At 46.3% G+C, this 25,237-nt stretch overlaps 1 protein-coding gene across 1 annotated transcript in view; it reads left to right on the forward strand.

The window, feature by feature from the left end:
- LOC144600840 (free fatty acid receptor 4-like) overlaps positions 1-25,042 on the forward strand; it is a 28,926-nt gene extending 3,884 nt beyond the window's left edge. Inside the window, exons 2-4 of the mRNA XM_078412728.1 lie at positions 10,420-10,969; positions 23,249-23,377; positions 24,620-25,042. Coding sequence (XP_078268854.1) covers positions 10,420-10,969; positions 23,249-23,377; positions 24,620-25,042 — 1,102 coding nt within the window. The remainder of the gene's footprint in view (positions 1-10,419; positions 10,970-23,248; positions 23,378-24,619) is intronic.
- The last annotated feature ends 195 nt before the right edge of the window (positions 25,043-25,237 follow it).

Raw genomic sequence — 25,237 nt, forward strand, 5'->3', positions numbered from 1 at the left:
TGGCTCAATGACTCCACCAAAGCCCTAAGAAGGGAGTGCAGAAAATCAGAAAGGAGGTGGAAATGTGACAAGCTTCAAATTTCCTTCGAAATTCTGAGAAACAATCTTCACAAATACCAGGAAGCAGTAAAGTCTGCTAGAGTACAATACTTCTCCGACCTTATTTCCAAAAACTCTCATAACTCCAAGGTCCTATTTAATAATAATAATAATAATTCATTTATTTTATATAGCGCCTTATCGGGTGCTCAAAGCGCTTTACAAAAACAATCAACATAAAAACAAACAGACAAACTATCCTAACGGAAAAGCGGCGAATAAACAACGCCAGCGTCCTCTCACGTCAGGGTCCGGCAGTAGACAACAAAAAGCACAGGACACACAGATACAATTTTTACACAAACAGCCATCACAGTGATTGCTCTAGGCACACCCTCACTGTGATGGAAGGCAAAAGTCTTATCTCCTCCTCATTCTTCTCCCGCGGTGCCACGAGGTGATCGAGGCTCCCAACTTTTTGAAGCCCCCACCGGGCGATGGAAAGTCCCAGGGCCGAGCCGAGCAGGCCGATGAAAGTCCTGAGCCCCCACCGGGCGATGGAAAGTCCCAGGGCCGAGCCGAGCAGGCCGATGAAGGTCCTGAGCCCCCACTGGGCGATGGAAAGTCCCAGGGCCGAGCCGAGCAGGCCGATGAAAGTCCTGAGCCCCCACCGGGCGATGGAAAGTGCTGCGGCCGAGCCACGCAGGGTGATGAAGGGCCTGCGAGCGGGTCAATCGTACCTCGCACTTCAGGGCGGTCGAAGCTGCTACGGCTGGAGCTCCCAAAAACCGGTCGCCAGCCAGGGACCTGCGAACTCCCGATGTTGCGGTCTGCAGGGCCCACGGCCGAAGCCTCCGAGATGGTAAGTCCAGGCCCTGCGACCGGAGTCTTCAAGGTCGATCCCAGCTGGAGGCCGCCGACTCCACGATGTTAGGCCGTAGTGCGAACGGAGATACGACACGGTAAAGGTCGCATCTCCGTTGAGGAGGAGATTTGATAAAAGGTTTCCCCCAACCCCCCCACCACCCCCCCACACACACAGAGTTAAAAATAAAACAAAACGTACATTAAACGACGACATAGACAAAAAACAAAAAAAAAGACAGAGAGAACAATTAGAACAATTACCTCTGTCATATGTCCCGCCCCCAGTACCAGCTTAGTTGGGTCCCCTGCTAAGTGCGAAGAATTTCGCTAAATTTTTCACCAACAAAGTTGAGAACATTAGAATGAACATTTCCCCTCCCACCCGTGACCTAGCTGTCTCACTAGTCTGTTCATCTAAATTGGACTGTTTCCAACCCGTCACTCTATCCTCCCTTGCAAAGCTTGTCTCCGCTATGAAACCTGCAACCTGCCCCCTTGATCCTGCCCCCACTGCCCTTCTGAAGGATGTCATTGCAATAGCCGGTCCCAGCATCCTCTCTATTATCAACAGTTCTCTGGCCACTGGCACTGTTCCAACCAGTTTCAAGCACGCGGTGGTCCAGCCCCTACTGAAAAAACCTAACCTAGACCCCACCTTGCCTAGCAACTACAGACCCATTTCCAAACTGCCATTCCTGTCAAAAGTCCTTGAAAAGGCAATTCTAAACCAATTAGTGCCCTACCTGCACCAAAACACCATCCTGGAAAGTTTCCAGTCAGGTTTCAGAGCCCACCACAGCACAGAGTCTGCTTTGTTGAAGGTACACAACGACCTGCTTCTCGCCATCGACACCGGCGACTGTGCAATCCTGCTCCTTCTCGACCTCAGCGCAGCGTTCGATACAGTGGACCACACCATCCTTATTGACCGTCTCCGGTACGCGGTTGGCATTGATGGCACTGCCCTGAGCTGGTTCGCTTCGTACCTCAAAGATAGGAGTTTCGCCATCAACATAGGCAGTTATTCCTCTGCTCCAGCTAGCCTCTCCTGCGGAGTTCCACAAGGCTCCATCCTAGGCCCCATTCTCTTCTCTCTATACATGCTCCCCCTTGGCCAAATCATTCAAAGGCACGGCATTTCTTTCCACTGCTATGCCGATGACACTCAGCTTTACCTCCCCCTGAAACCCAACAACCAGTCAAATTTAAACAGCCTCTTACACTGCCTTGAGGACATAAAATGTTGGATGGCACAGAACTTCCTCCAATTAAATGAGAGCAAGTCTGAGGTCATCCTATTCGGCCCCCCCGACTCCATCAAATTGATAACAGGCAGTCTTGGAAGTCTATCCTGCCTAGTCAAACTGCATGTCAAAAACCTCGGCATGATATTTGACTCTGCATTAAAATTTGATAAGCAAGTCAACGCTGTGGTAAAAGCCAGCTTCTCCCAACTTTGAACCATAGCTAAAATCAAACCTTTCCTCCAATTCGACGACACAGAAAAAATCATTCACGCTTTCATTTCCTCCCGCCTAGACTACTGCAACTCCCTATACACTGGGATCAGCCAATCTTCCCTGTCCCGCCTGCAACTGGTCCAAAACGCCGCAGCGAGACTCCTGACGGGTACCCGTAAAAGGGACCACATCACCCCGATTCTGGCCTCTCTCCACTGGCTCCCTGTACGGTACAGAATCAACTTCAAACTACTCCTATTCACGTATAAAGCCCTAAATGGACACTCCCCCCCCTACATCAAAAATCTTCTAACCCCCCTCTCTAACTCCAGGTCCCTCAGGTCGGCCGACTTGGGGCTACTCACTATCCCGCGGTCTAGGCTTAAGCTCAGGGGTGGCCGCGCTTTTGCGGTTGCAGCTCCTAGACTGTGGAACAGCATCCCTCTCCCCATCAGAACTGCCCCCTCCATCGACTCCTTTAAGTCCAGGCTCAAAACATATTTCTACTCCCTAGCGTTTGAGGCTCATTGAGGAGGCGCTGTGAACTGTTTGTGTGCTACTGTATGTTTCATTTTTTTTCCATTGGAACCTAATCAGATGTACAGCACTTTGGTCAACGTGGGTTGTTTTTAAATGTGCTATACAAATAAAATTGACTTGACATGACTAATTAGTGCATTGAATGAGTAATGTCTGAACAGCTGACACACCAAAGCTAAATAAACAAGTTAAGGAGAAGATAGAGAATGGCTCTAGGGATGAGAAATTGCAGTCACATGGGTAATCTAGAGTAGGTTTCCACATAGACAAAGAAAAGCAAGAGGATTTTAATCGAAGCTAGACACAAAATGCTGGAGTAACTAAGCGGGTCTGGCAGCATCTCGGGAGAGAGGGAATGGGTGACCCATTCCATCTCTCCCGAGATGCTGCCTGACCCGCTGAGTTACTCCAGCATTTTGTGCCTACCTTCGATTTTAACCAGCTTCTGCAGTTTTTTTCCTACACAAAGGATTTAAATAGAGATGTCTCTATTTAAGTCTCTAATGTCTGGCTGAGACATTAAACTAATGCAAAATATTTTCCAGTGGCTGGAGACTGAATTATGTGAGGTGACAGATTTAAGGTGATTGGGAAAAGGTAAGGAGCTTTTCCTGATGCAAATGATCAAGATTTGGAACGCAAGGCTTGACGAGCTTTAGATAGGAATTCAATAACCACCTTCAAGAATGATTTGGATAAATATATGATGGAGAAATGAAAGTATAGGTGCCAGGGAAAAACAGGGGAGTGAGATTAACTTGATTAGTCTACTACAAACCCAATGCTCATTGGATGGGTTTTACCACCTTATTTGTGTTCTGACCCTGTAGTCGTATGATATTTGCCATGTTCCCTGCTGCACTGGTTGCAGATACAAACAGTTCTTGACAGTTCTGGTTTGGTGAGAGATCCAGGCAAGAGGTCTGGTCTCTTTGAGGTCAAAATGGATTTTATGCCAGTCAACACAATATTGGAATGCAGCTGATTATACACCGATCAGCCAAAACATTATGACCACTGACAGACGAAGTGAATAACATTGATTATCTAGTGTAAGAAAATAACTACAGATAGAAACATAGAAACATAGAAAATAGGTGCAGGAGTAGGCCATTCGGCCCTTCGAGCCTGCACCACCATTCAATATGATCATGGCTGATCATCCAGCTCAGTAGCCTGTACCTGCCTTCTCTCCATACCTCCTGATCCCTTTAGCAAAAAGGGCCACATCTAACTCCCTCTTAAATATAGCCAATGAACTGGCCTCAACTACCTTCTGTGGCAGAGAATTCCACAGACTCACCACTCTCTGTGTGAAGAAATGTTTTCTCATCTCGGTCCTAAAAGACTTCCCCCTTATCCTTAAGCTGTGACCCCTGGTTCTGGACCCCCCAACATCGGGAACAATCTTCCCGCATCTAACCTCTCCAACCCCTTAAGAATTTTATATGTTTCTATAAGATCCCCCCTCAGTCTTCTAAATTCCAGCGAGTACAAGTCTATCCAGTCTTTCCTCATATGAAAGTCCCGCCATCCCAGGGATCAATCTGGTGAACCTTCTCTGTACTCCCTCTAAGGCAAGAACGTCTTTCCTCAGGTTAGGAGACCAAAACTGCACACAATACTCCAGGTGCGGTCTCACCAAGGCCCTGTACAACTGCAGCAGAACCTTCCTGCTCCTAAACTCAAATCCTCTTGCTATGAATGCCAACATACCATTCGCTTTCTTCATTGCCTGCTGCACCTGCATGCTTGCTTTCAATGACTGGTGCACCATGACACCCAGGTCACGTTGCATCTCCCCTTCTCCCAATCGATCACCATTCAGGTAATACTCTGCTTTCCTGTTCTTGCCGCCAAAGTGGATAACCTCACATTTATCCACATTATATTGCATCTGCCATGCATTTGCCCACTCGCCTAATCTATCCAAGTCACTCTGCAGCCTCCTAGCATCCTCCTCACAGCTAACACTGCCACCCAGCTTCGTGTCATCCGCAAACTTAGAGATGTTGCATTTAATTCCCTCGTCCAAATCATGCTGGTACAAATCGAAGGTATTTATTCACAAAATGCTGGAGTAACTCAGCAGGTCAGGCAGCATCTCAGGAGAGAAGGAGGCACTGTAGGCCCGGACTTTTTAGGCCCGTGGGCCGCTGTAGGCCCAGACAGTGTAGGCTATCGGAGTGTGTTCTTCAGTCTGAAGAAGGGTCTCGACCCAAAACGTCGCCCATTCCTGAGATGCTGCCTGACCTGCTGAGTTACTCCAGCATTTTGTGAACATTGATTATCTTGTTACAATGGCACCTGTCAAGGGGTGGGATATATTAGGCAGCAAGTGAACAGTCAGTTCTTGAAGTTGATGTGTTGGATGCAGGAGAAATGGGCAGGAGTAAAGACCTGAGCGACTTTGACAAGGCTAAATTATTATGGCCAGACGACTGGGTCAGAGCATCTCTGAAACGGCAAGGCTTGTGGGGTGCTCCCGGTCAGCAGTGGTGAGTACCTACCGACAGTGGTCCGAGGAGGGACAAACCACAAACCGGCGACAGGGTGTTGGGTGCCCAAGGCTCATCGATGAGCGAGGGCAACGAAGGCTATCCCGTCTGGTCCGAACCGACAGAAGGTCGACTGTGGCACAAGTCAGGGAAAATGTTAATGGTCACGGGAGGAATGTGTCACAATACACAGTGCATCGCACCCTGCTGCGTATGGGGCTGCACTCGGAGGACCAACAGCATATTAGGCAGGTGGTCATAATGTTTAGGCTCATCAGGTCATAATGTTTTGGCTGATCGGTATACTGTGCAGATGCTTTAATTGGATGTTTAGGCAAAGCACTTCACTCGTGTCGAAGTCTCGATCCATTATAAGACTCAAGGAATGGAATCATTAACCATCAGCAGTTGGTTTATTTAACTTGCCCAAGGGGAAATGTGTCTCAATCAAAGGCCGTGATCACATCTGCAATGTTAGTCGGCCTTTACAGGACATTTATACACAAAGGAGACGACTATTGATAATGTACAAAGATGAAGTAGATCAACGTGTTAATCATCAGGGGTGCACGTAATACACCAGGAGATGACTTTTGATGATATGTTAATCAATGTGTTGACCATGTTGCTAAATTTGCATCAATCACACAGGTTTCAGTTTAATTTATTGTCACATGTACCGAGGTACAATGAAAAGCTTTTGTTACATGCGGAAAGACAGTACATGATTACAAAGAGTCATAGAGGGATATGACCACGACCGCCCCGACGTGCAGCAACAGCAGCAGCGTGTTCGCCCGCCCGGATCGGACTTATCATCGGCGGAGCCGGCCGTCTTCGGAGGCTGCGGGAGCGGCTGCGACTCGCCTTGGGCCGGCCCGCTGCGGACCGTCCGGCGCGGCCTGCAACCACAACAACCTGACCGCGGGAGAAGACGGCAGGAGAAGGGAAAATACATTGTGGCCTTCCATCACAGTGAGGAGAGGACTGGAGGAGACTCACTGTGATGGATGTTTCTTTGATGGATGTTTCTTTTTTTGTGTGTTTTTGGGGTTGTGTAATTTTAATGCCTATTTAATGCTTTTATTGTTGGACTGTGGGTGACTGAATTTCGTCCAATATTGGATGACAAATAAAGCTATCTTGAATCTTGAATCTTGATCTTGAATGTGGAAACAGGCCCTTCAGCCCAACTTGCCCACACTGGCCAACATGTCCCAACTACACTGGTCCCACCTGCCCACGTTTGGCCCATATCTCTCTAAACATGTTCTATCCATGTACCTGTTTAACTGTTTCTCAAACGTTGGGATAGTCCCTGCCTCAACTACCTCCTCTGGCAGCTTGTTCCATACACCCACCACCCTTTGTGTGAAAAAGTTACTCCTCAGATTATTATTAATTCTTTTCCCCTTCACCTTAAACCTCTGTCCTCTGATCCTCGATTCACCTACTCTGGGCAAGAGACTCTGTGCATCTACAAGTCTGAAGAAGTATCCCGATCCGAAACGTCACCCATTCCTTCTCTCCAGAGATGCTGCCTGTCCTGCTGAGTTACTCCAGCATTTGGTGTCTATCTTCGATTTAAACCAGCATCTGCAGTTCTTTCCTATACACTGAGCTACCTGATCTATTCCTCTCATGATTTTATACAACTCTATAAGATCACCCCTCATCCTCCTGTGCTCCAAGCAGTACAGTCCCAGCCTACTCAATCTCCCCCAATTGAGCCATTTACAGTGTATAGACATATAATAAGGGAATAACGTTTAGTGCAAGGTAAGCCAGCAAAGTCCAATCAAGGATAGTCCGAGGGTCACCAATGAGGTTATAGCAGTTCAGGACTGCTCGCTGGTTATGGTAGGATGGTTCGGTTACACTATTGTGTCAAGTATCCCATTAGACTTTGTGATGCGGTCTCAGAATCCACACCTGAAACAATGGATGCAGTAGATGAGGTTGGAGGAGGTGCAAATGAACCTCCGCCTAACCTGAAAGGACTGCATGACTCGTTTTCACCTAGTCCACAGCTAACAATGGACCGCTTCCTTGATCATCGTTACATTTTTGCATATCTTTCATTTCTTTGGTCTATTTTTCTCTAAATCGTTGTCCATATCACTCGTTTCCCTTTCCACCGACTCTCAACCCAAAATGCCACCCATTTCTTCTCTCCAGAGATGCTGCCTGTCCCGCTGAGTTCCTCCAGCATTTTGTGCCTGTCTTCGGTGTAAACCAGCATCTGCAGTTCCTTCCTACACAGGACTGTCGGGGTCCCAGGACAGAGTCGGGGGAGGAGGTATAGGGATGGGTGTTGCATCTCCTACAGTTGTCTCCTTGTAGTCTCAGCGATTGATTTGTAACACCCTATTTCCATAGCTGTTTTTTGTAATGATCCTGCAATGATATGCTGGCCCATAATTATATCTGCAACTTAATGTCTCCTGCAATATAAGACGGTTTAGCAAACAATTTTGGGGACAATTTGATCGTCCTGACAAGTCCTGTGTGATAACTCATTCTCATGACATTCCAATCCATAGACATTCCCTGATAACCCTGATAAACAGACACTCCTGATAAGACCCTTTGTTGATACCGATCACTATTGGGCATGTAACAACAGACTAATAGATAAGCTTTTATCTCTGCATACTCTGTAGTCACTACCACTGACTTTCAACATAGTCAAAACAGATGGAAAGATTCAAAGGATCATTGTACATCAACTATAACAGTCCACGTTTGATTTACATGTTTGTTTATTGAAACATTCATTATTTTGTTAACATGTATGAATCCCGGCAATATCTTCCAGTGTTGCCAAATCAGCTGTCCTTATGATCAGATCACCAATGCACGAGAATACATTTAAAAAAAAGTTTACTTTTACTAGAATAAATCTGGACTTTTTTACCAATGATTCCCCAAATAAGACGATCTGCTGACTTTCGTTGTCAGACATATCTACACTTTCCCCGCTTCCATTTAATTTAAGAAGCATTGTGTTTAACCTCAACGGAAGGTTCGAGGCCCCCGACCGCTGGAGGACAAAGAAGGGAGAGATTGAACTGTTTTTCGCCTTCCATCACAGTGAGGAATGTGGAGGAGTCACTGTGGGGGATGTTCATGTTAAAATGTATTTTGTGTGTCCTGTTGCTTTTTATTGTTATGATTGTATTGCGACACGGTGGCGCAGCGGTAGAGTTGCTGTCTTACAGCGAATGCAGCGCCGGAGACTCAGGTTCAATCCTGACTACGGGCGCCGTCTGTACAGAGTTTGTACGTTCTCCCCGTGACCTGCGTGGGTTTTCTCCAAGATCTTCGGTTTCCTCCCACACTCCAAAGACGTACAGGTATGTAGGTTAATTGACTGGGTAATATGTAAAAATGTGTGTAGGATTGTGTTAATGTGCGGGGATCGCTGGGCGGCGCGGACTTGGTGGGCCGAAGGGCCTGTTTCCGCGCTGTATCTCTAAATCTGAATCTAAAAAAATCTAAATGAAATTCCTCGTATGTTGCAAAACATACTTGGCTAATAAAGTATTATTATGATTTGATTGTAGGATCATTTCATAAAACAGCTTTGGAAATGGGTTATTTTAAATCAAAATGCTGAGAATACAAGGAGGCAAATAGCTGATGTAGAATTGTGGATTATTGAAGGCAAGTGCATTAACACCGAACAAGTCCTGCCGATTGAGACAGGAGAAATGGACTGATTCAATCATTTCCACCAGGGGGCGCCGCGATGGCAGCCTCGCCTACAGTCTGCTGTCGTTTTTGAACTTTTTTTGTTATTTTGGTGAGTTTTAAAAGTCTGTGTTAATGTTCTCTGGTTTGTTTTATGTGGGGGTGGGGGAGGGGATCGGGGGGGGAACTTTTTTTCAATCTCTTACCTTGCCGGAGATGCGATTGTTTTGTGGATCGTATCTCCGGTCGCTCTGCGGCTTAACATCGTGGAGCTGGCGGCCTTGCTCGAGACTGACTTTGAGCGTCACCGCGGGGCGAGGACTTACCATCGGAGCGTGCGATCCCTTGCCTGGGATCGACACTCCAAAGCGGCCTGCAGACTTTAACATCGAGGAGCTCGCAGTCTCGGGTAGAGATCGGTCAGGAGCTCCAAGCTGCACGAGGTTCGACTGGTCCCGACCCGCGGTAGATCGCCCGGCACGGGGGAGCTGAGATTCCCCCCCGATGCAGGAGCTTGATCACCCCGACGAGGAAGGCCCACCGCCGGCTACGGGAGTCAAGATCGTCCCGTCAACGGAAGGTTAGAGGCCCCCGACCGCTGGAGGACAAAGAAGGGAGAGATTGAACTTTTTTTCGCCTTCCATCACAGTGAGGAATGTGGAGGAGTCACTGTGGTGGATGTTCATGTTAAAATGTATTTTGTGTGCCTGTTGCTTTTTACTGTTATGACTGTACGGCAAATGAAATTCCTCATATGTTGCAAAACATACTTGGCTAATAAAGCATGATTGTGATTGTGATTGATTTATGAAGAGTACCTTTTCAAAAATATGTTCAGATTATTAATATGAGACAATACTGTGGCATCCGTATGGTTATTCAGATTTGGTAGAAGGCTCTAATTAAATAGATATAACCCAGGGTAAGGCCATTTATCTTTCAGTGATAGGAATCTTAAATATGCTCAAAGGATTATTTATCCACTGTTTGACAAGTTAATTTACAATTGTTTTTGACTTTACTTCCTCATAAGGCAGCAATATGAAAGTAATATTCCAAGGACAGAGGAATGAAATAATGTTCATTAAAAAAACATATTGAGGAAGTATGATGATAATATTTTATGATCTGCAGCCTTCGGTAAACATATAAATGCTGGAGGATGCCAGTTGAAAATGTTCATAATCTGCAGTGTGGCTAAAGCAAAAGAGCTGCCCTTCTGAATAGGTTTGTGAAATACCCGAAGAACTTTGAATCTACAGGTTGCTGATTTTTGCCTCTGTGGCTTTTTTCCATGTTTAACTCTGTATTGCGCTGCTTAGCATTCCAAAGATGGAGTATCATTCACATAATTTACTGAAAAACAGTGAGGCGAACAGATCACTTTTCACGTTTTTTTCTGAATTCAGGTCCTCCAACCAAATCATCGCGATCACGATTGAGTCGGTGGTACTGGGGACGGTTTTTCTGGTCTCCATGTTGGCCAATGTCTGCATGATCGTGCTTGTCATCAAGGGCAAGAAGCTGGCCAATTTACAGTGCTTTGTGCTCAACCTCTTCTTGGCCGATATTGTCTTTGTGGGGGTCATCCCAGTCATAATCACTGTTCGCTGGACTGAGTCCTGGACCCTCGGACCTTACGTGTGTCACATACTGTTCTACATTATGGCCACAAGTGGTTGCGTGACCATCATCACCTTAGCTGCCATTAGCGTCGAGAGATCCACTGCCATTTTGAATCTGCGCCTACGGTCTCCTCTGCATCTCAAGTGGGTGACTGCAGTTGTTCTGGCCATTTGGTTATTTTCAGCCCTCACATCTCTGCCGCTGTGCCTTTATTTTCAGATGATGACTGTTCAGGTTCAAGGCCAGGTAAGACTGTGATCTAAATAACTTAATGTGTAGGAAGGAACCGCACGCAGATGCTCTTTTACACCGAAGATAGACGCGAGTTGCTGGAGTATCTCAGCGGGACAGGCAGCATCTCTGGAGAGAAGGAATAGGCGATGTGGTCGAGTTCCTTCTCTCCAGGGATGCTGCCTGTCCCGCTGAGTTACTCCGGCATTTTGTGTCCATCTAAATAATCTCATGTCAGTCCAGCACAGTCCAGTCCAGTGTAATTGTTTTGTCTATATTGTATTAGAGGTCAGTTTGTTTAATTCAGTAGATTAGGTTTAGCTTGTTATGGATAAAGGTTTACCCTTTGTACTGTCCGCTGTGTGTGATTGCAGCATCTGGACTGCTTTAATTTCGCTGTACTTTGTGTAGTGACAATAAAGGTTTTTTACATTTTTTTTACATTTTACATTTTTTACATTTACATTTACATTTACATTTACATTTACATTTTACGTTTACATTTACATTTACATTTTACACAGAGCAATCTTGAAATATTTATAAAAATTTGCACTGAAGGATTTGAAATGATCATTTTAATTCCATGTCGACAACAACACAGAAAGCTTGGCTTTGTTATATGAATGTCACAGCAGTTCACTGTTCGGTCTCTTGAAACCCGGCTTAATTTCTTATTGTAAACTCCGCATTTTGATTAGGTTCTTATCAAATGCTTCGGGAGATATAGAGTAATGGTGGGAGAGGTGAAACCTGCTGCTTTAGAAGTTCTGCAAAAGTATTTGAATTACCAAATCCCAATCAGCAGAATAGTTTAGAGATACAGCACGGAAACAGGCCCTTTTAAGGGGGTTGAGGGGGAGGGGAGGGGGAGGGGAGGGAGGGGGTGGAGAGGGTGGAGAGAAGGGGGAGGGGGGAGGGAGAGGGAGGGGAGAGGGGAGGGGGAGGGAGGGAGGGTGGGAGGGGGGGAGGGGAGGAGAGAGAGGGGAGGGGAGGGGGGGAAGAGTGGAGGGGAGGGGAGGAGAGGGTGCTACACCAATGCAGGAAAGGTTTGGGCCCAACAGGTCCACTTGGTCTAGTATGCAATAAATATAAAAAGATAAGAGAAATACTCTGGAGGGTTATCGAATCTTAAAGTTAGAAAGGTCATAGAGTCATAGAGTGATACATAGAAACATAGAAACATAGAAAATAGGTGCAGGAGTAGGCCATTCGGCCCTTCGAGCCTGCACCGCCATTCAATATGATCATGGCTGATCATCCAGCTCAGTAGCCTGTACCTGCCTTCTCTCCATACCCCCTGAACCCTTTAGCAAAAAGGGCCACATCTAACTCCCTCTTAAATATAGCCAATGAACTGGCCTCAACTACCTTCTGTGGCAGAGAATTCCACAGACTCACCACTCTCTGTGTGAAGAAATGTTTTCTCATCTCGGTCCTAAAAGACTTCCCCCTTATCCTTAAGCTGTGACCCCTGGTTCTGGACTCCCCCAACATCGGGAACAATCTTCCCGCATCTAGCCTCTCCAACCCCTTAAGAATTTTATATGTTTCTATAAGATCCCCCCTCAGTCTTCTAAATTCCAGCGAGTACAAGCCCAGTCTATCCAGTCTTTCCTCATATGTAAGTCCTGCCATCCCAGGGATTAATCTGGTGAACCTTCTCTGTACTCCCTCTAAGGCAAGAATGTCTTTCCTCAGGTTAGGAGACCAAAACTGCACACAATACTCCAGGTGCGGTTTCACCAAGGCCCTGTACAACTGCAGCAGAACCTCCCTGCTCCTAAACTCAAATCCTCTTGCTATGAATGCCAACATACCATTCGCTTTCTTCACTGCCTGCTGCACCTGCATGCTTGCTTTCAATGACTGGTGCATCATGACACCCAGGTCACGTTGCATCTCCCCTTCTCCCAATCGGTCACCATTCAGGTAATACTCTGCTTTCCTGTTCTTGCCGCCAAAGTGGATAACCTCACATTTATCCACATTATATTGCATCTGCCATGCATTTGCCCACTCGCCTAATCTATCCAAGTCACTCTGCAGCCTCCTAGCATCCTCCTTGCAGCTTACACTGCCACCCAGCTTCGTGTCATCCGCAAACTTAGAGATGTTGCATTCAATTCCCTCGTCCAAATCATTAATATGCACTAAATAACTGGGGTCCCAGCACTGAGCCTTGCGGTACCCCACTAGTCACTGCCTGCCATTCCGAAAAGGACCCGTTTATTCCTACTCTTTGCTTCCTGTCCGACAACCAATTTTCTATCCACCTCAAAACTGAACCCTCAATACCGTGTGCTTTAAGTTTGTACACCAATCTCCTATGTGGGACCTTGTCGAAGGCCTTCTGTGGGGATACAGTGGGGAAACAGGCCCAACTTGCCCACACCGGCCAACAGTGTCCCAGCTACACTAGTCCCACCTGCCTGCGCTTGGTCCATATCCCTCCAAACCTGTCCTATCCATGTACCTGTCTAACTGTTTCTTAAACGATGGGGTAGTCCCAGCCTCAACTACCTCCTCTGGCAGCTTGTTCCATACACCCACCACCCTCTGTGTGAAAAAGTTGCCCCTCAGATTCCTATTAAATCTTTTCACCTTCACCTTGAACCTATGTCCTCTGGTCCTCGATTCCCCTACTCTGGGCAAGAGACTCTGTGCATCTACCCGATCCATTCCTCTCATGATTTTGTACACCTCTATAAGATCTCCCCTCATCCTCCTGCGCTCCATGGAATAGAGACCCAGCCTACTCAATCTCTCCCTGTAGCTCACACCCTCTAGTTCTGGCAATATCCTTGTAAAATGAACATATGATGAATTTGGCATTTTGGTATTTGGGCATCAACCCAGATTAAGCAACTACTTTTCTCACCTACTGTCTAAGCTGGAGCGAACAAAATCGGTATATTTTTCAGCAACTTTGTTTTATTTGTAGGCACTGATGTTTAGAAGGGAACAGAAGGGCCCTAATTAATGCACTTTGTACACATTTACCGAGCTGGCTCATTTGTAAAACCAGTGAGAGTGGATGCGAGGGGAAGATGTGAAAAAGCCATAGTTCTGTGGACATCAGCATGGATTCATAACAACGTGACGGCACGGTGGCGCAGGGGTAGAGTTGCTGCCTTACAGTGAATGCAGCGCCGGAGACTCAGGTTCGATCCTGACTACGGGCGCCGTCTGTACGGAGTTTGTACGTTCTCCCCGTGACCTGCGTGGGTTTTCTCCGAGATCTTCGGTTTCCTCCCACACTCCAAAGACGTACAGGTATGTAGGTTAATTGACTGGGTAAATGTTAAAAAAAAAAAAAATTGTCCCTGGTGTGTGTAGGATAGTGCTAATGTGCGGGGATCGCTGGGCGGCGCGGAATCAGTGGGCCGAAGGGCCTGTTTCCGCGCTGTATCTCTAAATCTAAAAAATCAAAAAAATCTAAAATCTAAAATCTAAAATCAGCTCCAGAATTGTTGGGTTATAGTCGAATAAAATAAATTAATTCAAAAACATGCAGCTTCCTCCAAAAAAGGGCTTTATATTAATTCAAATGTTATTATGTTGACTAAACGTAATGGCAGTCTAACAGGTTAAAATCCTACCATTTATTATACAATTAAATATTGAAAAATTGCATTGAAAGTACTTCAGTATATATAAGCAGAAAAGTAAAGCCTAATCATACACTGATCAGCCAAAACATTATATCACCATGGGCACTCTGACCGGTCTGAGGCTACGCAGCCCCATACGCAGCAGGGTGCGATGCACTGTGTATTATGACACATTCCTCCCGTGACCACCATTAACATTTTCTGTGACTTGTGCCACAGTGTACCACTTGTACCACAGTGTACAGTGTACCTTCCGTCAGTTCGGACCAGACGGGATAGCCTTCGTTGCCCTCGTGCATCGATGAGCCTTGGGCGCCCAACACCCTGTCTGTTGCCGGTTTGTGGTTTGTCCCTCCTCGGGGGGGACGGTCGGTAGGTACTCACCACTGCTGTCGCCAAACGCAATGGCAGACGATGCGGCTTTGTGTCACGTCTTATCATGCTAGAGCTCATTTTCTTGGAATGAAACCCCCACATAACATGGGGGTCACATGTAATAAGAAAATATGCAAATTCTTCCCCCTTGTCTCTGTAGCTTGCTGATCGTAGCGACAGAAACAAGGGCCCAGACAACTGGGAGCATGCCTAAAATGGACTTGACCGACTCATTGTATTAACCCTACTGAATTATTTTTGAAACAAGGATCAATTAAGTGCAAATCTTTAGTTTGGTGTAGTTTCTTATTGTCATGTCTATCGAGATTAGGGTTGCCAACTGTCCTGTATTAGCCTGGCCATCCCATATATTGGGCTAAATTGGTTTGTTCCGTATGGGACTGCCCTTGTCCCATTGTAGGCCCATGCGCTGTAGGCCCGGACACTTAGACCTGGGGGTCGCTATAGGCCCGGACAGTGTAGGCCTTGAGGCCCGGGCGCTGCCTAACGGAGGTTGCGTGGCAACCCGCCTGCCGTGCCGGGCGGCCGCCATTGGTGGAGCGGGAGCACGTGGCCCCTGGCTGGGTGAGGTCACGTGAGGTGCGGGGCGGTGTTGTCACCTTTTGTCCCTTATTTAGGAGTGAGAAAGTTGGCAACCCTAATCGAGATACAGTGAAAAACTTGATTTGTGTGCTAACCAGTCAAATCACACCGCACATGAGTATAAAGTGACCAAAGAATGAAATGATTGAAAATAGATTCTGTTCTTGAACAGCACCGACAGCATGTTCTGGCACCATCTTGCAGCTCTCTAGTCTCTGATTGTGACGGAATGCGATTTCTGACTTTCTCTCTTTAAGGCCCGGTGTCCTGGTGGCACAGGATGGATCATGTCGGGGTTGGTCTGGCCCAGTGTGATACTACATGATACTGTAGGGGTGCCAACTTTCTCACTCCCAAATAAGGGACAAGGTGACGTCACCACCCGCGCCCCACGTGACCTCACCAGCCAGCGGCCACGTGCTCCCTCTCCACCAATGGTGGCCGCCTGGGCCGGGAGGCGGGTTGCTGTGCAACCTCAGTTAGGCGAACACACTCTGCCCCGCCCCCTGAACACACTCCGATAGCCTACACTGTCTGGGCCTACAGCGGCCCACGGGCCTAAAAAGTCCAGGCCTACAGCGGCCCATGGGCCTAAGACGGGACAAGGGCGGTCCCGTACAGGACAAACCAATTTAGCCCAAAATACGGGATGTCCCGGCTAATACGGGACAGTTGGCAACCCTATAATACTGAGTGATAATGGTTCAATGATGCCCCATTTGCATTATCTATCAGAAATAAAAATAGAAAGTGCTGGAAATGCTCAGCATGTTAGGCTGCATCCTCTCATAACAGAACTGTCAAACTGGAAAGGCTAATTATCTGAATATTTTAAACTCAGTGTGGAGCTGTAGCGACATCGAAGCCAAGCTAGGCATGCCTTGCTTCATTCAGATAGCACTCCAGCTCAGGATTGGAAGTATTTGTGGATCTTTTAATTTGTGCTGAAACTTACAAAGACCTAAAAGAGGAGACATTAACCATCATCACCTGGGTCATTTCGTCCAAGGTTGTGGGCGGCACGGTGGCACAGCGGTAGAGTTGCTGCCTTACAGCTCCAAAGACCCGGGCTCCATCCCGACTACAGGTGCTCTCTGTACGGAGTTTGTACGTTCTCCATGTGACCACGTGGGTTTTCTCTGGGTGCTCCGGTTTCCTCCCACACTCCGAAGATTTTCGGGTCTGTGGGTTAATGGGCTTCAGTAAAAAAATAGTAAAATTGTCCTTAATGTGCCAGGATAGTTAATGATTGGCACGGACTTGGTGGGCCGAAGGGCCTGCTTCTACGCTGTATCTCTAAAGTCTAAAGGTTGTGGGAGAAAGAAATGTTTGTTTTCCTCGTATGTATGCTAACACAAAACATATTGTTGATGGTGGAATTGTACACTGACCTACAGAAAATCCCCAGCATGTTTAACTCTCATTTTATGGTGACACATTTGCTTTGTGTGATAGATTATTTTATGAGTTAATTATACAACAGCCAGCATTCCTGTGGTCCTTTGACTTTCAAAATAATCCAAGGTAACTCAAATTTCACTGTCCCTTAGGTAGACACACAATGCTGGAGTAACTCAGCGGGTCAGGCAGCATCTCATAGAAACATAGAAAATAGGTGCAGGAGTAGGCAATTTGGCCCTTCGAGCCTGCACCGCCATTCAATATGATCATGGCTGATCATCCAACTCAGTATCCCGTACCTGCCTTCTCTCTATACTCCCTGATCCCTTTAGCCACAAGGGCCACATCTAACTCCCTCTTAAATATAGCCAATGAACTGGCCTCAACTACCTTCTGTGGCAGAGAATTCCACAGAATCACCACTCTCTGTGTGAAAAAAAACGTTCTCATCTCGGTCCTAAAAGACTTCCCCCTTATCCTTAAATTGTGACCCCTTGTTCTGGACTTCCCCAACATTGGGAACAATCTTCCTGCATCTAGCCTGTCCAACCCCTTAAGAATTTTGTAAGTTTCTATAAGATCCCCCCTCAATCTTCTAAATTCCAGCGAGTACAAGGCGAGTTTATCCAGTCTTTCTTCATATTAAAGTCCTGCCATCCCAGGAATCAATCTGGTGAACCTCGGGAGAGAAGGAATGGGTGATGTTTCGGGTTGAGACCCTTCTTCAGACTGATGTCAGGGGAGTGGGCGGGACAGAGATAAGGAAGTGTAAGGTGTGAAAACAGGTCAATGTAGATGAAGGAATATGTAGAATAGATCATTGATAGGAAAAAAACTGCAGATGCTGGTTAAAAGCGATGGTAGACACACAATGCTGGAGTAACTCATGCAGCATCTCGGGAGAGAAGGAATGGATGACGTTTCGGGTCGAGACCCTTCTTCAGACTGATGTCAGGAGGGGGGGACAAAGATAGGATGTAGTCGGAGACAGGAAGACTAGTGGGAGAACTGGGAAGGGGGAGGGGATAGAGAGGGAAAGCAGGGACTATCTATTTCACTGTACCTTAATTGGTACATGTGACAATTAAATTGATTCTTGAATCTTGAAGGTGTTTCACAGTAGTATACAGGAAAAGTAGCAGTTCCCGCATTGATGTTAAGAAATATTAAAACGACAATAATTTGGAAACAGTTGTATGATTTTTATTTAAAGGGACTGATTGGAGATTGCTTTGAACTTTGGTAGTGCAATTAAAACTACATGAAGACATATTTTAGAACTTTTAAAATGAAGCAGAAGGAGCCAGGAGATTAATTTGGCAATTGGCAAATGTTTGATCTTGGCCATAATTCAGAAGTCTAGATGGGCTCTTTAGTAACAGTAAAAACATCACTGATATTAAGATAATAACAAATTAAATTGAGGATTAATGTTTAAAAATGTAAATCAGTACGAATATAAAATTACTGTTCACTATAATTTTAGTTTAGAGATACAGTGCGGAAACAGGCCCTTTCGGCCCACTGAGTCCGCACCGACCAGCGATCCCCGCACATTAACACTATCCTACACACACAAGGGAGATTTTTTAAATTTGCCGAGCCAATTAACCTACAAACCTGTACGTCTTTGGAGTGTGGGAGGAAACCGAAGATCTCAGGGAAAACCCACGCAGGTCACGGGGAGAACGTACAAACTCCGTACAGACAGCACCCGTAATCGGCTCTCCAGCGCTCCAAGCGCTGTAAGGCAGCGACTCTACATACTTTGCCGTATAATTTAAAAAATTCCAGAAGCCATTTGATGAAGTCTTGCAGAAAAGGATGTCATTAAGATCAAAGCCCATGGAATAAAAATAAGTTTATTAACATGGTGGTAATGGTAGAGCTTCATTAGAAGTACTGTAACTGGAACCAAAAGGTTCTAGTGAACAGTAATTTTTCTATTTGGAGGAAAGTGTACAATAGAGATCAGTAGCAGCACTATTGCTGTTCATATTATTTGAAATGACTTGGGTGTACGGGGCAACATTTCTGAATATGTAGATAGCACAAAACTTGAGGGCCTAGTGAACAGTGAGGAGGATGCAGGATACAGTATTCCACCGGGTGGCGCCGTCAGCGATGGCAGCCTTGCCAACATTCTGTCTTTTTTTGTTATTTTTAGAGTGTTTTAAAAGTTTGTGTTAATATTTTCTGGTTTGTTTTATGTGGGGGGTGGGGGAAACTTTATCTCAATCTCTTACGTTGCCGATTATTTGTTGGATGATGTGAGGTATTGTGATGAGAGTTTATGGACTTGATACCTTCATGATGTCTTCCACCGTGGTGCTAACAGTGACCCTTCATCTACATTTCCTTGATCACCGCCTGCTCTGATCTGTCATTTTCACACCTTACTCTTCCATCGATGCGCGAGGGCAACGAAGGCTATCCCGTCTGGTCCGAACCGACAGAAGGTCGACTGTGGCACAAGTCACAGGAAATTTTAATGGTGGTCACGGAAGGAATGTGTCACAATACACAGTGCATCGCACCCTGCTGCGTATGGGGCAGCACATGGAGGACCAACAGCATATTAGGCAGGTGGTCATAATGTTTTGGCTCATCAGGTCATGATGTTTTGGCTGATCCGTGTACTATTGACTTGTTTCCAAATTTCCCTGCGCAGAATTGTGCGGCACGGTGGAGCAGCGGTAGATCTTGCTGCCCTACAGCGCCAGAGACCCGGGTTCCATCCCGACTACGGGTGCTGTCTGTACAGAGTTTGTACATTCACCCCGTGACCTGCGTGGGTTTTCTCCGAGATCCTCGGTTTCCTCCCACACGCCAAAGACGTACAGGTTTGTAGGTTAATTGGCTTGTTGTAAATCTAAAATTGTCCCTTGTGTGTGTAGGATAGTGTTAATGTGTGGGGAACATTGGTCGTTGCGGACTCGGTGGGCCAATCCCTGCACCAGTAAAGGACTAAAAGTTATGCTGCAACCATTCAATGTTCAAAACACAAAGTGCTTGTGTAATTCAACGAGTCAGGCACCATCTGTGGAAGGAATGGACGGGCGATATTTCAGCTCAGGAATCTTCAGTCTGAACAAAGGTCCTGATATGAAACATTCACAGCTGCTCCAAAGATCCTTCCACAGATGCTGCCTGGCCCACAGAGTTCCTCCAGCACTTTGTGTTTTGTTCAAGATCTGTACTTCCTTGTGTACAATGGTATGGTACTTTATTTGTCACATACCGAGGTACAATGAAATTCATTTTTGTATACAGTTCAATACAAGTACATCTAATAGGGTTGCCAACTGTTCCGTATTAGCCGGGACATCCCGTATATTGGGCTAAATTAGTTTGTCCGATACGGGACTGCCCTTGTCCCGTATTAGGCCCAGGGGGCGCTGTAGGACCGTACACTGTAGGCCCGGACACTGTAGGCCCGGGGGCCGCTGTAGGCCCGGACACTGTAGGCCCGGAAGTCCGGGCGCTGCCTAGCAGAGGTTGCATAGCAACCCGCCTCCCGGCCCGGGCGGCCGCCATTGGTGGAGCGGGAGCACATGGCCGCTGGCTGGGTGACGTCACCTTTTGTCCCTCATTTGGGAGTGGGAAAGTTGGCAAACCCTAATACCTAATCACTTAGAGACATTTTAGATAAGCATCTCAGATACAGTACAAGTGTATAGCAGTAGTACACTGAGAAAGTGTACAGAGTCGCCAGTTTGGCGCCATTTTCAAGTCCCCGTTGTTGTAAGTGCAGGGGTCTTGACCTGATCTTGAAGGCCCGTTGTCCTGGTGGCGTTGCAGGGTCGGCCTGGCCAAGCATAGCCGTGGTGTCCTCCACTGCCGCACCACCGCTGTAGGCCGCGTGTGGTCCACGCGCTCAGCCTCTTGGATCGGCGCCTGTAGTCGGGATCAAACCCGGGTCTCTGGCGGTGTAAGCACTGTAAGGCAGTAACTCTACTGCTGCTCCACCATGCTGACCAGTCACCCAAGAAATGTCATAAATACAAGCGCGTAATGAAATCCCTCATTCACACGAAGCTCACTGCGTGAACAGTATATATATAAGGTAGTGATAAATACAGCAATGGACCAAACGCAGGCAGTGGGGACGAGTGTAGATGGGACGTGTTGGCTGGTGTGGGCAAGTTGTGCAGAAGGGCCTGTTTCCACTCTATAACTCTAGGACTATAACAATATGTACGAGACTCACAAATATAGAAACATGGAAACATAGAAAATAGGTGCAGGAGGAGGCCATTTGGCCCTTCGAGCCAGCACCGCCATTCATTGTGATCATGGCTGATCATCCACAATCAGTAACCCGTGCCTGCCTTCTCCCCATCTTCCTTGATTCCTCTAGCCCCTAGAGCTCTATCTAACTCTCCTTTAAATTCATCCAGTGAATCGGCCTCCACTGCCTGCTGTGGCAGAGAATTCCACAAATTCATAACTCTCTGGGTGAAAAAGTTTCTTCTCACCTCAGTTTTAAATGGCCTCCCCTTTATTCTAAGTCTGTGGCCCCTGGTTCTGGACTCCCCCAACATTGGGAACATTTTTCCTGCATCTAGCTTGTCCAGTCCTTTTATAATTTTATACGTCTCTATAAGACCCCCTCTCATCGTTCTAAACTCCAGTGAATACAAGCCCGGTTTTTCCAATCTTTCCTCATATGGCAGTCCCGCCATCCCGGGGATTAACCTCATGAACCTAAGGTTTGTAGAATGGTATGAGACTGTAGAGCAAAATCCAAGTAGTGCAAAAGAATATTAAACTATGATTTACACTTTCCCTAAAGAAATGAAAATCCTTCTTTCAGTACCGAAAACCACAGTGTGCACAGCTGTCCAGGTGTGGCTCCAACGAAGTCTTTTAGGATTCAACAAGACTTTCTTTGTCAAATACTCCAACCACTTTACAAAAGGGCAAATATCCTATTTGCTTATTGTATCTGCATGTTAACATATAAACGCCCTCATCCCAATGGGCATTAGAACATTTTAGTCTCTCACGTAACGAATATTCAAATTTCCTCTTCCTCCTTATCAAGTGAAAAACCTAATACTTCCCTACATTATACATCATCTGTCATCGTTTTGCTCATTGGCATAAAAGCCAAGTTTACCTATATGCAAAGTTCTGTGGGAAATACTCTGAAAAGCAGAAGAATCTAGATGGGGTGACATTTTTGCTACAATCAGTCGACTAGCAAGTCCCTGAGCTACCAGTTGTCTGTCACCCCAAGTCCTTTTAGGTGAGGCAGAGGTTCACTTGCACCTCCTCCAACCTCATCTACTGTATCCGTAGTTCCAGGTGTGGACTCCTACATATCGGTGAGACTAAGCGCAGGCACGGCGATCATTTTGCGGAACACCTCCGCTCAGTTCGCCTAAACCTACCTGATCTCCCGGTTACTAAACACTTTAACTCCCCCTCCCATTCCCACACTGACCTTTCTGTCCTGGGCCTCCTCCACTGTCAGTGTGAGGCCCAGCGCAAATTGGAGGAACAGCACCTCTTATTTCGCTTGGGCAGCTCACACCCCAGCGGTATGAATTTTGATTTCTCTACCTTCAAGTAACCCTTGCTTTCCCTCTCTCTCCATCCCTCCCTCACCCTGGGTCTCCAACTAATTTCACTGTCCTCCTGATTAAATATTACTGTTTGTATGCCTCATTGTCACCTTCCCATCCGCCAACAATGAACCATTCTACATTTCCTTACCAGCATCCGCTTTGATCTGCCCTTTTCGCACCTTACACTTCTATATCTCTGGACTCCCTCTCCCCTGACTCTCAGTCTGAAGAAGGGTCTCGACCCGAAACGTCACCCATTCCATCTCTCCAGAGATGCTGCCTGTCCCGCTGAGTTACTCCAGCATTTTGTGTCTATCTTAATTGTCCAGCTGAGAGTGATCCTCAACTCCTCCAATGTTCAAAATGAACACAAAACTCATCTTCTGATGAGGCACATTACAGGCGCAAGACACTCAGAGAGTGGCCAGTTTTACAAACCTTTTTATTCAGATTTGCAGTGCTCACTTGGTTATTTTTGATCGCCATTCTGCATTTTCACCGTCTTCAGGCTTTTGTTACATTAGGTTTACAGCACCATTTATGTTATTTAATCTTCTCTGCCTCTCCACAATCACTGTACCATCCTTTCAGTTCAGTTTAGTTTAGTGTCTTGTTTCTTAATTAATACGTGATGGATTTCATCATCTCTCTCTCTCCAGAAATGTATCACTCAGTTGGTTGAGCAAATCTCATTTGGAATTAATGCTATGCTTTTCATATTTAAACAGGAATATCAAATTTGTACACTGGTCTGGCCCAACACCCTGCAAGAGATCATTTGGGATGTGTTCTACAGCCTGGTTGATTTTGCTGTTCCAGGATTAATCACCGTCATCAGTTACACAAAAATATTAAAGGTATATGCTTTTCAATCAACAGAACTATCTACATCTACATATTACTAAAACTCTCATCTTGTATATGTATACGTATATATATTGCATATTTGTACGTGCCCGAAGTACAGCCAAAACGGTACACGATAGCGCAACAATTTTAGGCCCACCCTACTTACCATTCCCCCGCGGTCTCGATTGATCAAGTTTTGTTCCATTTTAAAAACAATTAACTTAATAAACTTTAATAAATGCGCACCCCCCCCCCCCCCCGCCAGGAGGACCGGCACCCATGTGTGCCTGACCTTCCTCCCATGGTGCAGCGCGGCGGCAACTACAAACACCTGTGAAGCCATGTGTCCCAAACATTATGGCGCCCTGAAATGGGGGGACTATGTATAAACACTGCTGGAATTTCTACATGGTGAAACCAAAATGTGTAAAAATGGCCTTTACTAAAATCTGACAATGTGCACTTTAACCACAGGTGATTTTTTTCCTATTACAAATCTCAAATTGTGGAGTACAGAGGCAAATAAATAAATGGTGGGTCTTTGTCCCGAACATTATGGAGGGCACTTTAGCTCACGGTCCTGTGGGACTCATTCTGCAGCATTTCCCACTGTGCATCATGGACCAGAACCAGGGGGCACCCTCTGTCCCACATCACCCACTGACTGCCCAGAGTCACCCACCCTCTGTCCCACATGCCCATTGCCCAGTGGCACTCACTGTCCTGCACGAACAGTCATCTGGAGTCCCCCATGCGGTGCTCCACAAGGCACCAGCCCAGAAACATTCACCATTTTGCATGGACCCCTGCCTTGGATCACCAACTGAGCCACATCACCCTCTGCCCAGTCACCCACTGTCCCACGTCACCGACTGCCCAGTCATCCTGTGACTCACATCACCCTCTGCCCAGTCACCCATTATCGCACACACCCACTGCCCATAGTCACCCTCTGTCCCCCTTGCCCAGAGCTGCCACGTGTTCCTTTCCCCAGTCACTCAGTCACGCGTTCCCCACAGCCCACAGTCACCCTCTATTCCCCAGCCTGGTCATTCACGGTCCCACACACCCCCTGCCCACTCACCCACATGCCCTCCCTAACCAGAGCCACCAGCATCTCAACCATCCAGTCTCCAATAACCATCTTTGTGATAATACCACTCTCTCAGAAATCAAGATTAATGTTGTACAAGCTAATGTAAGACTGGATAATAATATTTTGCCTGTGTGATGATACCACTTTTTTGCAGATTACCAAAGCTGCCCAGAGAAGATTGCAAGCCAATAGGCCATGTCCAGCTCACCAACAGATGATCCGAGTTTCCAAACAGGATTATTGGCTCTTCAGGACTCTCCTAGTGCTCATGGTCTCTTTCTTTATCATGTGGACTCCTATTTTTTTTATTATCTTTTTGATTCTAGCGCAGAACTTCAAAAGGGACTTGTTACTGTCCTCCACCTGGTTCTTCTGGGTCTGTGCATTTACACTTACCAACTCCGCTGTGAATCCTATTTTATATGGTGCCACTCAATTCAAGAACAAATGGCAATATATTCTTCATTGCTTACACTTATCCCGATTTAAAAACCGTGGCAACTTGGCGACAGAACACACATTGAGGAAAGTCAGAACTCAAGATCAACAGACTCCACCTCCTATTATTTACGACTAAGTTATCAACCGGGAGAATCGATCTTCATGCAGCTAACGACGTGATCAAACCTGAACAAGGCTCAATAGGTATCGTTAGGCGGAAGAAAACTGATTCCAAATATTGCTATGTTTATTATTTTGCATCTTAGTGAACGTTCTTATCACTCTTGTTAAATATGTATCATTACTGCAGGATTAATGCAAAATTACTGAA

The sequence above is a fragment of the Rhinoraja longicauda genome, chromosome 16 (genome assembly GCF_053455715.1).
Source record: "Rhinoraja longicauda isolate Sanriku21f chromosome 16, sRhiLon1.1, whole genome shotgun sequence".
NCBI classification, from domain to species: Eukaryota; Metazoa; Chordata; class Chondrichthyes; order Rajiformes; family Arhynchobatidae; genus Rhinoraja; species Rhinoraja longicauda.